Source organism: Pelmatolapia mariae, linkage group LG18, assembly GCF_036321145.2.
Source record: "Pelmatolapia mariae isolate MD_Pm_ZW linkage group LG18, Pm_UMD_F_2, whole genome shotgun sequence".
In the NCBI taxonomy this organism is placed as follows: Eukaryota; Metazoa; Chordata; class Actinopteri; order Cichliformes; family Cichlidae; genus Pelmatolapia; species Pelmatolapia mariae.
The window spans coordinates 6,775,186-6,793,594 of record NC_086243.1 but is presented as its reverse complement, the minus strand read 5'-3'; the positions used below and the strand labels follow the sequence as shown (position 1 = coordinate 6,793,594).

The 18,409-nt window shown below is 41.8% G+C and overlaps 1 protein-coding gene across 2 annotated transcripts in view; it reads left to right on the top strand.

Annotated features, from left to right (window-relative positions):
* The first annotated feature begins 775 nt into the window (after window positions 1–775).
* rem2 (RAS (RAD and GEM)-like GTP binding 2) overlaps window positions 776–18,409 on the top strand; it is a 34,214-nt gene continuing 16,580 nt past the window's right edge. Inside the window, exons 1-3 of one of the 2 annotated variants that reach the window (XM_063461477.1) lie at window positions 776–1,371; window positions 4,146–4,482; window positions 7,057–7,130. In XM_063461477.1, coding sequence (XP_063317547.1) covers window positions 1,360–1,371; window positions 4,146–4,482; window positions 7,057–7,130 — 423 coding nt within the window. In that variant the 5' untranslated portion in view covers window positions 776–1,359. The remainder of the gene's footprint in view (window positions 1,372–4,145; window positions 4,483–7,056; window positions 7,131–18,409) is intronic. The other variant, XM_063461476.1, reaches the window with a different exon arrangement.

Sequence of the window (18,409 nt, the reverse complement as noted above, 5' to 3'; positions counted from 1 at the left end):
TGTGTGATTTCTGGTATTTGCTAAAAAAAAAAAAAAAAGAAAAAGAAAAAGAAAAGAAAAAAAAGATTGTCTGTATTTAAACGGTTTTAAATGACGTGTTGACCTATAATCTGTGAAACACACATCAAACATATCTCCCGTGAATGATATCAAGCTGTTTTATGCCAAAGAGAGCATTTCTGCAATCAATTTTTGGCAAAGCGACTTTTATATACCCTTTATTTATGAACACAAAACTCTGATTGATTAAAAATGTTTTTTTCAAGAGAGGTGGGGCCAAGACGGCAGCAGTAAAATTGCAACAAATATAACATAATAGTTACATAAAGATATTTTAAGTGGTCAAAGAGAGCTGGATTGATTATAATGTAGCAGCAGGTACGTAAAGATACTTGCAAAATAGGTCATTTGCTTGTTTTATATATCCTTTTATAACTCCTCCTTAAATCTCGATGATCCCAGACTATTTATCAATATTGGCAAAAATATAGCAAAAATACTATACATTAAAAAAATTGAAACACCGGAAATCACTTTTTGGCAACACCCTCATTCCTCTGTACAAGCGTTCAGCGGCAGCGCCTTTTTTTTCCATCCACGAGATGTCTCTCTGCCTCCCCCTGGCGGCCGCTCCGCCTCACAGACACAGAAACTGCTAACAGTTGTCAAAATTGAATGATATTTTTTCCACGGGAGCAGCTCAAACCCTGGTGTCTGACACACGCACAGTTTTTTGAAAAGAACTTAACAAGCTTTTCGAAAGCATTAGAAAGATATTTGCGCTGGAGGAAAGAGGGAGGGGCACACCACCCCGTACTCATCACTCCCTTCACCTCCAACCCAAGATCACTCTGCAGTCACTCAAGGGCGCACTCCCACACACACACACACACTGAGAGAGAGAGAGAGAGAGAGAAAGAGACATGCAGGTATTAACTGGAGGTGGAGAGAGGAGCGCACAAACTGCTGTCCGCTGGGACTCCTCTCAGAGGACATGAGGGGATGCGTTTCGGTGCCGGTGGCTGTCCGTCCTCATCTCCTTCACATAGAAAGTCGCCTCCTATGCCGAGCGGAGACGCAGGTATAGAGTCTTCTCCCACCTGGCAGCCTGCTTCTTCCCATCCCGGCGCTCCACGCGCCGCACCTCTCATTTCTAGCGAGCAGAAGGAGGGAGGCAGGGAGGAGGAGGAGGGGGGGAGGTTTTACTCGGCGGAGAAGGGGAGAATAACATCACGTTAAATGAGTCGCGCGTGCCTTTTGTGTGCCGTGCGTTAAAGCCGTGGTGAATGTGATGCCGGGTCTGCAAGCAGCACAGATGACTTGAGCCTCGTTCTGCAAAGAGAAGACTCACCGATAACCATGGCTGACCAGGTAAGGCGACGCAGATGTTCCACTACAGCCTCGTGCGCTCTGCACAATAGCCAGCCACACACTCCAGGTACGCTGCTACAACACCGCCTACGTTTTTTTTCCTGCAGCACACTTTGGTTTCTCACAGCTACACTTTCTATGTGCAGGAATCCTTTTTTTTTCACTTTTATTAGATAATTGTTTTATTATTATTATTTAGGCTCTTCATTTCTTTCACTATCACGCGAACTTTGACTGCTCATTGGTGACTTAAAGACTGAATATTAATGAACCAGATTTTCTCACCCGGTCTAAACCCCACTTGCTGTTACGTGCTTCGGCGTTTGCTGTGACAGGATATCTGTGTGTTCTGTAAACCATCGGCAAGTGTTACACTTCTTAAACGCCTTCAATCCGTCCATATAGTGGAGCACTTAATCCCACAGGTTACTCCATAGATGCTGAGCACAATTATGGATGAGCTGTACAGTAAACACGGCTCGTAAGACTCGAAAGTAAACAAGACTAACTGGGCTGGAAAGAAACAGCAGTGTCTGTGTGATTGGGCTGCGAGGAAGAGAGAATAAAAACATAGCCTGTAGTATTAATTTTGTATTATGCACTGCTGTTTGCCCCAGTTTCTAGACAGCCTGGTGAGAGAGAGATTAACCCCTGACACGCTGGCGCGATCCGTGGTCACGGTCTCTGCGTAGGAAAGCTCCCCTGAGCGCAGCAGACAATAAAGGCGTGCTTAATTGATTAGATCCTTTGGCTAATCTAATTGCGCTACCTGAGCGACAGGCTCTGAGTGATGTGTCTGTGTGTGCATGAGAGAGCTCCATACTCAAGTGTCACAATCAGCCACACCTTAACTGCATATTATTGTAAAAACACTATACAATATTAACAACACTACAGTTACGCTATAGTGCACTTCAAAGGACTGCACTGTTACACTCTGTGCTCTATTTTACACCAGAAAAGCGTCATGTTAGCAGTCAGAGGATCCTATAATGAAGCTGGCTGTCCAAACTGTTACATTTCATCCAAGCCAGAGGTCTGAATCACTGTCAGATCTACAGCCTCCTTACTGGCAAAAACATCATTTTACATTATACCAGTCATACCACACAAATTACAGTGGTTAAGTCAAGGAGCTGTGCCAACAGCTTTCTTTCATTTTCTTGTCAGCATTGCTTTGTGACAACAGCAGACAGACTGAATACACATTTTTGAAATTACACTTTCTTTCTTAAAATATCTCCGTTTCATCAGTAGTAGGTGGACTTCTTAAAAAAAAAGACATCTCCATGCAACACTATACAAAAACACTACAAATGGTATACACAGAGTAACTAACAATGCAGTACTGTCACAATAGTCCTGTGAATGTCACAATAGTGATGGTATCACATTCACAGGACAACAGTTCTCTGATACATCGTGATATCTGTGGAACCAAATAGAAACTGGGTTTCTTCCATTAACTTTAATTATTCATTTAAAAAACCATTAAATAGTAAGTTTGGTGTGTGTGCTGTATGCTATAGTGCACTATTGTATACTAAACTACACTACAGTGTAGAGTATTACTATTACTTCTCTTACTAAAGTATTCTATGCTATACTACTTTGTGCTATTTTATAGTGTACTATATACTATACTATATTAAAATAAACTATAGTATACTTACTATACTATTCTATACTATATGCTACAATATACCTAACCTTTCTGCTATACCTTTTTAGTTTGCTACATTATAGCAACCTACCCAAATCTAATTCAACACGCAAGTTTATGACTTGTAGCTCGTGTCCTGTCAGCCTGTGACGTGCTCAGCTCAGTAACACAACAGTAGCTGTAAACTGCATTGTAATGTATTCGAGTGTGCTCCTATTATTGTGTCAGTCCCCTTTAATTAAGTGCCAGTACTGTACTTGGCTGTGCCACAGACAGACACAGAGCCACCAATGCTCGGTGCTGCTGTGGAGCTAGATTAATTGCTGTATTAATATTAATGCGGGTCTTCTGTGGTTGACCTGCTGTGGCTGCAAAACACACACTCCCACACACACACATGCACTATTGTGCTCGTGCAGAAACACTCACAGCTTTCTCAGCAAAGCCATTGTTCTATACAAAACCACTGGAAGCACCCCATTATAGATTTCCATTTTTAAAAGACTAAGAATAAAGATGCAGACTTTATGTTTTTGACCTGTTTGCATGTGAATTCCCGCTGTGCACACACTCACCGTGCAGCATATAGCCACCTGAGTGCACTTATTACGCACAGCTGCAGTCTCTTTTTGTCTATCCTTGCCAAATGTTTCTGTGTTACATGCACACTTCTTGTTGTTCTCTGGTCTCCACCTCATTCTCTGCATCCTTATCAACCTACTGTCACTTTTCAGTCAGCAGCTCCTACTGCCCTCATATCACCACTCCCCACCTCAACATCTCCCTCCTCCTCTCCTAATTTTCCCTTTGACATGCTCTGTGTCTTCATCAGCATCTTTCTCTCACACTGCCATTCATCTGTCTCACCTCTGCTGTTATCACCTCCCTCCTTTTCCTTTTTTTTTTTACACACATACGCACACACAGTGGAAGTACCCTCCCCCTCCCCCTCCCACATTCTCCTGCGATAACATGGACAAGAATAGGCAGCGTTACAGGTAGATCAGCTGTCTGCTTTGAACTTTAAAAATCTGGGAATGCACTCGTGCCAGCAACACCTCCCGCCATGCCCAGTGACAGTCTTTCTTATTTTGTCTCTATTTCACTCTAGTACAGTATGTTTCTAACGACGGCACCCCCGCTTCGACGAGGGAGCACACCCCTGCCTGTCAAGCACCAGCTGCGGAGGGAAGAGGCCGTATCCGAGGACTGTGATTGGATCCCGGGCTTGGAGGAGCCTACCACGTTGCCTATCAGTGACACAGCGGTGCCTCGGGATGAGTCCTTCAGCCAATCGGCTGCTGCCCAGTCATCTTACCACAGCCATGGCGGGGCACTGAGGATAGTGCTACTGGGACAGAATGGCGTGGGCAAGTCGTCGCTGGCCTTATCTCTGGCCGGGCAGTCAGACAGATCCCTCTCTATAGACTCTGAGACACAAGCATGTGGTAATGACCTGGACAGAGATTGATGGAATGTCTTCATGCATGCATGTTCACCTATATTCATAGTTTGTTTCCACTTAGTTTTAACTAGGTTTAACCAACGTTTAACTTTAGAAAACAGTAAGGCACGCTCATCCAACCACAAAATTCACCCAACCACTCTTTGAGCACATTTTTTTTGCCATTAACATATCATGACTACCTAAATCATGTAGTGTCCAAATGTCTAAAAAAGACTGGTGTACATCAGTAGCGCTTATGCATGAAGGCTATACCTTTTTAGTTTCCATTAAGTATAAAACCAAAGAGTAAAACTATGTTTAGGTTTATAATTCTGATCCTGAATTTCTCACGTCCAAGAGAGGTTTACAGGTTTCCCTTTTTTCCTGTTCTTTTTGCTCAGCTAAGCAAATACTTTTATATTTAGCATGCAGACATTGTGCAGATTGGTAGGTGGGACCAAGGGATTCTGCACTAATCCATACCAGCTGTTTCCACCTATTTTGTTTTTTAGTCTAAGCTAGGATAACCAGCTACTAGCTGTAGCTTTACATATAATAAAGAGACATGTAAAAGGTCTCAGTGACCTCAGCCAGGCAAATGGGATATTCTGGTTTATTGGTCTTCATGTCATTGGGTATATTTCTACTTAAGGTATACACGTCTACCATTAAAGCTCATTAAAACTGTCCCGATCCTCCCTCCCCCTCTATCAGTCAGCAGCTCTGTCTGTGGCAAAGATCAGTTTAACACCGGGGATAATCAGCTCTTGTCTCGGCCAATCGATAAGTCACTGTCATTAAGAGACGAAAGCTCTCCATCATGCATAAAGCTGACGTATCCTTGACATCATCATGTGGTATTCATTGCTGCCAACATTGTACATTTGGATTTATGCATCATACAGGGAGAGAAACAAAAACCCCTCTCAGACAAGGAGCCTGTACATGTTTCCCCAATGCCACTCTTATCATGCCGGGGAATTTAAGTGGTGCACTAAACTGTTCAATTATTCACACATTAAAATTGCAAAGTGTGGAAAGAAAAAAAAAAAGACACAACACCTATTTAATTAGCACTTTTTTATTAGTTTTGAACAGATGCTCAGAACCATAGCATCTGTGAGTGGAGTAACACCTTACCAGCCAATACGCAAAGTAATTACTTTCCAAAGACAGCATTGATTTACACCGGGAGATTTGTTGTCCCTAAGAGCAGAAATCTCATTGATCACGGTGAGTTTTCCACACTTACTGTGTATTTTAAAGAAGAAGTGTTTGTGCTAATGGTGTAATGATAGGAAGCTTCAGTTTGTTACGCCTAAATGAATTTACGATATTTAAATGGCCACGTACAGTAGCTCCATCTGGCTGTTTTTGTGTATCAAAAAGAATCATCGGATTTTCAAAGTGCTTTAATTTTGCAGCTGTTGCTGGTGACAATTAAAACACATACAGTTAGAAAGAGGGGATTCGTGAGTTTCATGTGGTTGCTGGAAGGTAGCGTACCAACAGCAGTCCCAGACGTGCCTGTATTTTAAATGTATCATAAGATTCAATGTCCATTACTCAAAAAAATTGCCTTTTGAGATCAGATGATGGAAAATTAAGTATGTGATTCAAAATACTGACACGTGATGTGTTATTTCTCTATATCAGGGGTGTCGAACTCCAGGCCTCGAGGGCCGGTGTCCTGCAGGTTTTAGATATCACCCTGGGTCAACACACCTGAATCAAATGATTAGTTCATTAGCAGGCATCTGGAGAACTTCAAGACATGTTGAGGAGGTAATTTAGCCTTTTAAATCAGCTGTTTTGGATCAAGGACACATCTAAAACCTGCAGGACACCGGCCCTCAAGGCCTGGAGTTCGACACTTGTGCTCTATATGGACTCAATCTTCACTGTCTCATCTACGCTGCCCTGCTGCTGTGAATATTCAAAAATGTCTATTAATCTGCAAATGAAAACATTTCATTCCCAAAATAATAAATCTCGTTTCAAGTAGCATTTGGTAAAAATTGACCTTGGCTTATAGGAAATGGGGAAAATCTACTTTTCGACGAGCTGTTTTAAAAGATTTCCTTCTTCGGTGAGAGCAAAGAGGCTTGGACCGAGAGTCGCCGATAAGGCAGAGCAGTTAGACTGGGCTTTAACATATGGGCTTAAAACATTTGTTTCATGGGATTGCTTGACAGTTAAGAAAATGCGGAATATCACCATCATCATTTAAACTGGAGCAAAATAGCATTAAAACATCTGTATGATACCGCCTTCATAAACACATCATTTAGCTCTAAAGCCCAGTCTTTAAATGCTTTGCTGTAATCTTCACAGATAATGATGTAAGAACTCTCGAGTAGGTCAAGGACAGTTTTTAAGACTTAAACTGGTTCATCAGTGTCTTGAGGCAGAATATGCAGACAATCTACTTAAGTAGTGAATATTGTGATTCATTCTTTTTATCTCCACAATTCCTGTTATGATTTTCTTTTACAACTTGTCAGACCCTCCTATTTATTCTTAACATGAGCTGCATTGTCCTTTCTTATGTGTGATGAGGGCGTTTTGTTTGCAGGTGAGGGCTACGAGTATACGGTGACAGTGGACGACGAGGACAGCAAAGTCATCATTTTTGACAACTGGAAACAGGTGAGTGACTGACAGATTCGTCCTCTCTCTGTCTTCTTTTTTACACATTTAAACCAGTTCTGTGTCCCTTCTCACTCATTGCCCTCTTTCTCTTCCCACTCTTTATAATCTTTGCCTGTACTGAAGAACAGGGAAAGCCATTTGTCTGATTTCACGTGTAAAGAGGTGTAAAGAGAGTGCATTCATACTTTTGCTTTTACACCTACTTGTGCGTTTGCGTGTGTGTCCTCCACTGTAGAGGGAATCCTGGAGGAGCGTTCACTGTACTTGATCTCTTTGAAGTTCTCTCTCTCAAAAGTGGGAATCACTCAGTAGTTAACAACGTATGTCTCTATTCAAATCTGCTGAAAAAAGACAATTTCTTCGCAGGCTAAAATTGCTCCTGCTACGCATCATCGGTCTTTACAGTTGAACAGTGCGCGCAAGTTAATGTGACCTGGTGGTGATGATTGTCGTAGCAGGAGAAACTTGAGCACCAGCAGCCAGCTTGTCAAAAAAAAAGATCCTTTTGACACAGAGGGCATTATGCAAAACCAAAAGGCGTGCAGTTATTAATGGCTGTTAATAATGTGATGGAACAGTAGAGCCCTCTAATTAGTATGTAGGGTAGATCATCCTATTCCAGATGTCCACTGGGCTTTCTCTTTTCTTAAGGTTGAATTAGTCACATTTAACTCAGGAGCATCCACAGCAGGGGTGCTCACTTCTTCACTTTTCCTGCTCCCCCTTTCTCACCTCCAGTGTTGTTGCCTTGCAGTCGTTGTGTTTGAATACCACCGCGCCCTCGTCTGTTCTTTCGGTGGCTTTTTTTCGTGCTTGCTCGCCTCATTCTGCTGGTTAAATCTTGCTGAGAGTTAATTATATTTGTTATTATGTGCGTGTTTATACAAGGCAGGGCATTAAGGCTGAAGCAACAGAAGCAGTACAGCGGGGAGCTTGGAAAGACTCCAGGGCCGTCTGCAGTTGGTGGGGCGAGGGGCAGCAACCCTGTTCAGCATCGCGTTTATGCTAGTGTTTTGTTTTGTCGTTGTTTTTCAGTAATGCCACTAGATACAGTATATATGCACACAGTGTCTAAAGGCAGAGTGTCCCACATACAAACAATCAGGTGCAGAAACAGATGTCATCCAGATGTCTAATGCGTGGCCGGGCATTGAACTAGCACAACATTAACCGCCGGGCACTCACCATCCCAAGAGGCAAGGCTTCTGGTCTTGTAGTGAGCCGCAAGTGTTCTCCATGGGGCAACCCATCCTATACCCAAGTTACCATAGCAACATGCACAGACACACACACATACGCACTCAAACGTGGCTGAATTAATCACTCACTCGCTCATGCATGAAATGATGCTGGAATAGTCAGCATCCAACCCTGCTGGCTTTGGGGCTTCATCCGTTCTCTGGCCTGGCCCCATCCAGGCCTCTTCCTTTCCCGGCAATGCAAACTGCCAAAAAAATGTGAAAAGGTGGCATTTACACCCATAGATTGCTCCTTCAAGTACTTCTCGGTTCGACTCACAACTGATTGGTACATGGACGTCAAGTCGGAGCTACAATTTTCCCCAAACTGCAGGGAGCGTTGCACAACAAATCAGAGGTAGAGCGCACTGTAAGGGCAAAAGAACCTGTAAATATGTACAGACTGTACCCGCTTGCGTGAATGCACACTCTGCATCGGCCTGGTCAAATGTGTAAAACAACACCAGCGAACACAGCCACAGAAGGCTGAGAGTCTGCTTGGCCAGACGCTGGGACGTTGTGAGTGTTGATGACGTTATAGGGATAGGATGGTTTAAATAAGTCACGATGTGCCAGAAATAGAAACACTGGCACACTTGGCGTTGGCCTAGCCAGCCTATGTTGTCCTCCACTCTAAGCCTGAGATTGGTCATTGATTTAAGCCTTAAACAGCCAGTAGGGTCTCTGTGTCAAAGACCAAGTGGACACCTTTTCCCTAAGTGAGTCATGAAGTTTCCATTGTTATTTGATAACTTAAAATCTTTATATTTATTGTAAGCAACCAAAATGTGCAGCCTCAGGCCTGGAAGAATGTAGGGCAATGATGCACAGTATGCGTGTTTATCAGCATGGAGTGAGGAGAATTTGCTGCTGCACCTAAGGGTAGGATCGTTTATTATGTTAAAGCAAGTCAGGATGCAATTTGGAAGAAGATAATTGCTGCTTGACCACATTTCTTATCTCAATTAGGAAGGAAGAAAAACACAGTTCAACCAGCCAATTCTTGGAGCAGAGACAGACTTCAGTGTTGAATTCTGTCCAGGGAAGCAACTCCCTGGACATTTTTCTCTTTCCTGTTTTGCTGTTGTTTAGTCTTAAGAGAGTCGTTCTGCACTATTTACGGTTCCCCATTTCTTGCCCAAATCCATATAAGCTATTATACCTAAGCAGTTCTGTTTGTTTTAGTCTCCGGTGGGAGCTACTGCTCATTTTGCTTGTGCAGATAAGTGTGTGAACCAAAATAAAGGTTGAAGTCACAGTTTTGTGTATTATATTTAAGAGATCAATGTCAACTAGAGAAAGCACTATTAGAAATTAAAATGGATCAACAGATTAACTGTGGAAGGGCTAATGGTATCATATGGCTGAGCAACATTTTGGAAACGTATTTTGAATGCAGCCAAGTCAGTCTTTACTGAGTGATTTACTGTATATAAGATTTATACTGTTGGTCATAAGTAGATGAACACAACATCAACAAAAAGCATGTTGTTTAGCATTAGCGCTCCGCTAACCCTGCTGCTAACTCTGCTAGCTGCTTCAGCTATCCATTAGCCCGTTTGTTGTTTCTAGTCACTGTACCTAGAAAACACCAGCATAATTTGACATCGGTAGCTATCTAGCATGGTAGCTAATGTAGGGTGACCATATTTTGATTTCCAAAAAAGAGGACACTTAGCTCAGTCATGAAGAACTTGCTTAAAGAAACATATTTAACATATTTAAACGATGCCTTCTCTGTGCGGTTAATTAATTGTGAAATAAAATATGTCATATAGGCTTTTACAAGTCAACAAGTGCAAAAAAATAACTTAAAAACCTCTGGAATTAAATAATGGTACAGAAATAATGCCTCATCTGCATAAAAAAAATTACCAGTACTGGGTCGGTATGAGGGCTGGACTGGGACAAAAAATTGACCAGGGCATTTTGACTAGAGACCGGCCCACCAGGTATTATAGGAAAAGCCATAAAGCCTTTGAATGAAAATGAACACTGTTGTGACAGTGATGTACACTGTCTTGTTGGTATATGTATGATTTCTATACATTTTACATCAGATAAAAACTTTGGTTGTAAGATTCAGATAATTATTTTTTAAAAGCGAGACATTTTAAATGAGAATAAGAAAGAAAAGTATTTCTTCGTGCCCCCCTTTCCCTGTTAATGCCCAACCTGGCCCCCTGGCAAAACTTTGCTAGACCCGCCCCTGCACAGTTACCAGCTGTCAGCTACATAGAAAAGGATCCTGGTGTTATTTGTCTCTCAGAAACAGTTCATAACTTCCCTTCAACTCATTCATGTCACCTAAAAGGTAAACCTGTTTCTCCATCACCTGTTCAGCTCTGATGATTCAGTAAGGACATCTCCTGGTTTCATCTTCATGTTTCCCTCTCACCACATATCCAAACCGATATCATATCACTATCAGTAACATCATAGCACCCGCCCAGCTGTATAGAAACTCCGAGTTATTGTAACTGACTGTAAAAAGTTAGCACAACGAAAATAAACTACACCTAAACTTGGTTTATATCTGACTAGGGATGGGTATTGATAAGATTTTCACGATTCCGATTCCATTTTCGATTCTGTTTAACGGTTCGATTCTTTATCGATTCTCTTATCGATTCTTATTTTTTAAAAAAGAGAACACTAAGGTCGATTAGCTTAGAACTTTGTTTTATATCTTCTCTTTGAACAAGATAGAAATTTAGGAGTAACATGGCCTTACAAACCCAACAGTGAGATCTTAAGAGATCCACAGCCTATGGCTCTTCAATGGGGTGTCACAGGGACCCCGGGAAAAAAAATTGTAAATGTAAAATAATAAAATAAATATTCTTCTGTAGCAATAACACAAGAATATTCAGTAATGTCCCTGCCTACAATTAAACACATTCACTTACCGAAAATCGGGGGCATCTGCTGTGGCAAATGGGTGCAAGCCTTTTACCACAAACTTAGTCACTGCTCGGTGACATTTTTCTATCCTGGCCTGAAAGGAGACGCTACCGGTAGACTGCAGCGAGAAATGCCAGCATCTGAGCCAGCCAGACTCTGTCTGTCTCTCTCATCATGGTCACCTAAATGCAGCGCACAGTAATGGCAGGTTTTGTAATAAGGCAGATCGCGCTAACATAACATGCACTGTTAGCTGATTATTTACCTGCCGCATTAACGGGAGAGGACGTGCAAACGTTACCGCTGCTGCTGGGTTGAGATTCACGAGTCCGGAGCAGAATTAAAAACACGACATTCATTTAAGGTCATCGTGTGTTTTGTGAGCAAATGCTTTTGCATATTCGTAGTGTTTGCTCCCTTAAATGAAATATCTACTTTTCAAGTATTGCAAGTTGCCCTGTTGTCATCCGTTCTCGTAAAGTATGACCAAACTTTTGAGCGTTTGAGCCGCCATGTTTCCTGCCAGGTAAATGCCGCTCCGCAACGTGGTGACGTCATTCGGGGCGACTGGAATCGATAAGGGAATCGTTTGCAAAAATGGCAAACAATTCCAAGGAATTGAAACAGTGGGAACCGGTTCTCAACAAGAACCGGTTTTCAATACCCATCCCTATATCTGACCCAGATAGACTGCAGGCCATAACTTCACCTGAAGTTCAGTTCAGCCTCGGGTCTCTCCTCCTCCTGCCTCCCCTTTCCCTCATCCACCTGCTGGCCTCTGTGGAAGCTCCGCCATATACACCACCAAATAACTGAGTTATTTTTACACACCGGCCAGCATCTGGCCAATCCACCACCTTTCATTGTTTATACCGTTACAAAACAACAACAACAAAACCATCGGCCGTAAATACGAAAAATCACCATCGGCCCACCGGGCAAATGCCCGGTATGCCCGATGGCCAGTCCAGCTATGGTCAGTACGAGGGAAATTTCTTTTGCAGTTCATCTGAAAAGATGCACTTGCGCTTTGGGATCGTTTAAACATCATTAGGCGCGTTGCTGCACGCTGTCAGTCCCGTCCGTGAGCGCAGAACAAGCCCTCACAAAGCAGCAGTTCGGGGATGACGTCACACACATGGGTCCTCTGTCGGAATACAGGAAAACCCGGACATTTTTATCAGTCTCGAAAATCCCCCCGGACGCCCTGGACAGAACGTGAATAGTGCACATGTCCGGGGAAAAGAGGACGGTTGGTCACCCTAAGCTAATGGTAAAAATTTGCTGACCTGGCTTGTTTCAGACTTATTTCCCTCAGCTTCTTTGTTATGTCAGTGTCTATCAGTATTGGCAAAGAATAAAGAAAAGAATAAAGAAAAGAATAAAGAAAGATGGGAGAAATAGCCTTCAACCATGTTATGAGTGTTAACACTGCATAGCTTGTACATACGTCGGGCAACGTTCTTTTTTAAAATGATAAAATAAGAGTAATAATGGCAAAGAACAATCTAATGTTAGTGAGGTTTTTCTAAGCCCAAAAGTCAGATCAAACCTTATAATTCTATGGTCATGGAACAATTTTAATATTATTAATACTTGTGTTCTGGAAAGAAATCCTCTTTTATCCTCAATGTACATAGAGGTCATGGGTCAAGAACAGAGCAGCATCTGGGCAGGGATTCAGGGATTTACTAATAGACAGTTCTGCAGGGAGCTGGTTCCACACACTGACATATTTCAGCTTGAAACTAGGTCATGCAGGGACACCCATTACTACTATATCCTTTTGTGTATGTTGTGCTTGTGCACTTGTGTGTGTCTGAGGTGGCGTGCAATAGTCTCCATGGTGCACTAACGGTCTTTATGGTGTACTAAGTCTGTGCTGTGATGCCAGCTTTATTCAGCAAGCTGTGGTCATTCATGGTTGGATTATGGAATGGGTATGTATGTGCAGGCGTGTGTCTGACTTACTCAGTGCAGGCCAGATGGACTCAGATATATGTTTCCTTAGGGTTGTCTTTGTGCAGCAGTAAGTAAGTAAAAGAGAAAGAGCGAACCTACTAACTCAGCATTCCATCTGCACTAAGCTTCATCATCCTATTATCAGATTTTGACTACCACAGAGCAAGGTGCTCCTCTGTCCTCTCTTCTTGTATTTGCTCCGCCTTCCTCCTTCGTCCTTTTCCTTGTCATTTTCTGTTCCTCCATTCATCACCCTCGCATCTTTATTGATCTTCCTGCTCTTTCATTTTGCTCTGACAGCCAGTCAGTCAGACAAATACAGCACAGGCCAAAGAGGCAGGCGTGTGGAAAGTACATGTGTTTACTTTTCATAAAGATGAATGGAGGCTATATATGCATATATATATATATATATATATATATATATATATATATATATGTCTGTGTATGTTTGTGCAAGCAGGTGGGGATGTGCTTGACCCTTTTGTTTCCATGTAAAGGCCCTAAAGCTGCTTTGCTTATGTATTTTGTGCTGCAAAGCAAACAGCTTGCAGTCATTCAGGATGTGTGTTTGAAGCAGTGAGAGGATGCTCACACATCCTCTCAAAAAAGGGCCAAATGCTCTGATTCAGCCTATTTTTTTTTAAAACCACAACTGGAGGGGATAATAGTCTGAGTGCTCACAGAGCCACAACATGTTATGCAAATCATGCCTGATAAGTGATTCATTGTCCTCACTGTTAATGGATACTGATGTAGTGCGTGGCACTAGCCAGCATGTGAGTGGTTTTTAGAGTGCATGCTAATCTATGTGTGTGTGCATGTGTGGAAAAAGTTGTTTTTATAAAAAAGCTAAAAAAAAAACCCACAACAACGCATGAAAATCGGTAATCTTTCCAATTTAATGACAGAGTCGTGTAAAGAAAATAGTCCTTTAAAACGCACATTTGTTCGTCTTTGAAACTTACAGATAAAAGTGTTGTGCTTGAACAGTAAAAGCCTTCTGTGCTGAAAAGTAAATTTATGACCACTCGTCCACCCGAAATTATTTCAGCTGCAAAGTCAATTCATTTTAAATCCCCCACAACATCGCAATGAGGATTCAGATCTGAACTTTAACTAGTCCTTTCAGTAGCCCTCTATTTTATATTTGGATTTACTACGTTTGTCCTGTCACAAAGTCAGCTTGTGATTAAACTTCTACTTTTGGACCAATGGTCACGATTATCTTCAGGCACTTTTTGATATGATGCAGAGTTCATAATTGAATCAAGGATTACAAGCTGCCCTGTCTCTCAGGCTGTATCTCCTTAAAAGCTATTCTTGGTCTGCACAAATTATATCTGCTGTTCCTCTGTACAAACAATTTCTTAGAAAAACACATCTGTAAATCAGACATTCTGCTCTGGGGCAGAATTTGCCGAGGTGGTAAGTCCTGGGCAGGCTGTCTGTCTGACATCAGCAGCACTTGCAGAAGATTTTTGCTATGATGATACCATACTTCAATAGCAAAGAGAGCAAAACACTCTAGGCTCTGCCTCCCCCTCCCAGGAATTTGTATATGAAACACCATTGAACCCTTCTATGTGACTGTTTCTAACTGATTTACAAAACTAAGTATCATTTACTCGATTATATTCCCTTCATTACAATTTTTCTGACTCTTTTGGTAAAATCACTCTCCATCATTTTATCTGTTCTCAGAACTAATCCATATACACAACCTGACACACACACACAAAAAAAACAACCCACAGTGTTCAGGACATGTGGTTCCTGGGGAAAACTAGCTTTTCTTCTTTATAATACAGTGAATGCATTACAGTGTACTTTGAATGTACCTGCTAAGTTGAAGCCGACGAATGATTCGTTCAGCTTCAGAGTCACGTCTCGGTGCTGGGTCAGGCCTGAGGACAGGCTTTGATCCGATCTTTGATCCTTCGTCTGCAAACTTGCTTCATTTCAATGCTGCTGCGTTGGAGGAGTGGGTCGCTGGTCCAAAGTGGAAAGAAATGCTTTGGTCTACTTTCACGAGGTTTACCTGACTCATACTGTTGAATTAATCATTGCACTAACAAGACATCTTATAAGACAAAAGCAGACACATTTTAAATATTTACTCTTGGAGGAGATTTGGAGGTTTATTTTATTTCTTTTTAACGTAAGACAAACATCACCCAGGTGATTGTTGCAGAAATGACAGTCTTCAACAACTCAGTGTTCCCACATTTTCAATCTTCACTTATTTTCATTCCGTGAACGAGAACATGATCTATCACATGAAATTTGTCCTAAGTTACTGTTCTTAATGTTGCAGTTTTCATCATCCTCCTTGTTCACCACCTATAGGAGTCTTTAAAAAGTGCTGATTTTGATTCAGAGAATAGCGCAGAAACTTTGTTACACACTTTAAGCTTCTCAAATAGTTTCCACCAGTTCAAAATCAAGTGTTTGAAGTTCCAATGAGATGTACTCCAGCGCAGCTCCATCAATATTATCTTTGCCAGGAACAGGAAATGTGGAGACGTTAAGTCTTAGAAAGCCTTTTCTTTGTCATTTAGAACAGATTCTAACTAAAGCTTTATGTTTATGCTGTTTTTATGGCCCCTAAAAGTCAGCACTAAAACTAAGCATCATGAAACTGAGGCTATCAATAAGGGAGAAAGTAATGCACAGTCATAAATGATGTGTAACAGCATGAGGCATAAGGAGGAGTCGTTTGAGGATTTAGCCCAAAGCTACATTCGCCCACAGAAAAAAAAAGGCCATTCTTTATTCATAATTTCAATATAGAGCCAGTATCACAACTGTAGCTTTGGAAACAAATATTGTTCCTTTATTTTAATCGGGGACTTATGACTGTGTAATCATCTGAGTATGAGAAGCTCAGCCCCAGTGCAGGGAAAATTCAGACTTAGCAAAGACATATCTATGTATACATAAGTATTCCTAGATAGTCAAACTTATGGATCAGATCCAGGGATATGTGAATATTGAATGTGTTATTCCAAAACAAATCTACTACTCTGACTTCTTTCAACTCTACTGAGAAGTCCTCCAGACTTTTGAAACTTAGCACTAAAAGGTTTCCCTCAAAAAACCCCCGAAGTGGTCCCAGGACTGACGAACACTTCTTTTGTGTTTCTGAGCATTTAGCTGTGCCTCCTGTCTGAATATCGCTGCTTTTTGTCTGTCTTGCTTTCATTTCAATTCCTGGTTTATTTTAAAGGTTAGTTCTTTTTGTGGATATTTGGGTTTTTAATTCCTTCTTTTATTCCCTTCCCTGCCCTTGTTATTTTCTTGTTTGACTTAACCCTGGTGTTTACACAGTTTGCATTCATCCTACTGGCTCTCTGCATTTGGTTTGCTCCTCTTCAGTTGCATTGGTTTGTTGGATTTTCACATTTTGGCAAAATGTTGTTCAATTCAGCCAGACGAGTCCCTGTTTTTAATCTTGATAATTCCATTAAAATTCCCCTGAATGCTCTATTAGTACTGTGTGAATGTTGTGGATGATTGTATGTGCATGCGTGCCTGGCTTTTGTATTTGTGTGTGCATGGGAGGAGTTGGTATTGACAGATGGCCTGCTCTCCGTGAACAGAGAGAAGCTGCTTAATCAAGAGAGGGAGAGAGTTGGCGCTGTCCCGAGTTGCTCTGCCTCCGTTTGATAGAGAGGTGTATTTACTTGGTCACAGCCTTCTTCCTGGATCGGTTCATTGCCCATCTAATCGATGTCTACTCTATTTTTGTACGGCTTTTCTCGCACAGATTTGTCCCTGATTCTTTCTCTGTCTTGTTTTCATTCTTCCTCCTGATCCCCCCCAATCCATCAGTGACAGGTGGCCGGTGGCTCCCGTCCCCCTCCTTCCTTTTCCTCTGCTTGTCTTTTGCTGTGCGCTGTCAAACAGATAGCGTGCCAAGGTGCTCCCCATGAATTTCCTGCTCTGGGGTCTGATCGGGCAGTTCTTGGCCGCTTCAGATTGTTTGAATTTTTCAGCCGTCTGAAACTCTCTGGAGGGCTGGGATGTTTACCTTGGGAGCTGTAGATGTAGGGCAGGGTCATGGGCATGCTCACATAAGCAGACTGTATGCGGTCCCAATTCAGCAGGCAGATTGGATTATCTGGTCAAAATAAGTTATTTTTTATTGATCCAGTCATTTGTGGTTGTGTCCTATTTTCAGCTGAAATATGAATAGATTATGTCTGCTGATGGAATGCTATAGATTTAAGGTTTTGGATTAAACCAACCATCAAATATAATTCCTTTAGTTTACAGTAAAGTCAAGACAAAAGCTCCAAGCTAAAGAATGTTATATAAACTTAATTTTCTGCTATTGCGCCACAAAATGGGAACAGAAATGCACTGCACTTGTATTCCTTTATAGCTAAAGACTGCATGCATAGTCTGTGTTTCCCAAAGACTGGATATAAAACTTTGTACTTTCCACTTTATGGTTCTATTTTCATAATGGTTCCTGTATTATCGACATGTAGCCTCGAGAACGAGGCCTGACATTACACTGTGTGGTTTGGTTTCAGGTTTCTGTCTTTGGGAGAAAAATAGTTTGTATTGATTCAGTTTGTTCAACATAAGATGAAATGTCTTTCGTTTGAACCTTTTTGACCCCACTGACCCATTCACAAATCTATATTTCCATGTGCACGCTATTGTGGAGAAGCTTTGCTGAACCCACAAAACCTCAGTGTCATGTTGTCATTGTCATGAAGGGAGCAGTTAGCTATGGATGCAAATATGTTCCTTTGCACTAATAGCAGTTGCCTGATAGCAATAGCTATTAGTGCAAAAAGACCTTTGGTCCTATCAAAGTCTATGGGGAAACCGCTTTATCTCTTAACTTCTGTAAACATTTAACTGCTGAGTTCTTGAGGTCAGTCAGTTGATTTGGGTCATACTGAATAAAAAAAGCCAAGTCTCGGTTACACCATGTTTCAAAATTGAGCATTATCCTGGGTATGAAACACGCAACTGCATGACTTCTCAATCACAAGTTGTTTGCCAAAGAGTGTGTAGTATCACAGTCAGACCCACCCCTCCACATCATATGCATTTTTTAGCAGTCATGGAGGTTATACTGTCTCTGGGACTGACTTTATATTGAAGCCAGCCTCAAGTGGTTCTTCAAGGAACTGCAGCTTTTTCAGTTTGGCT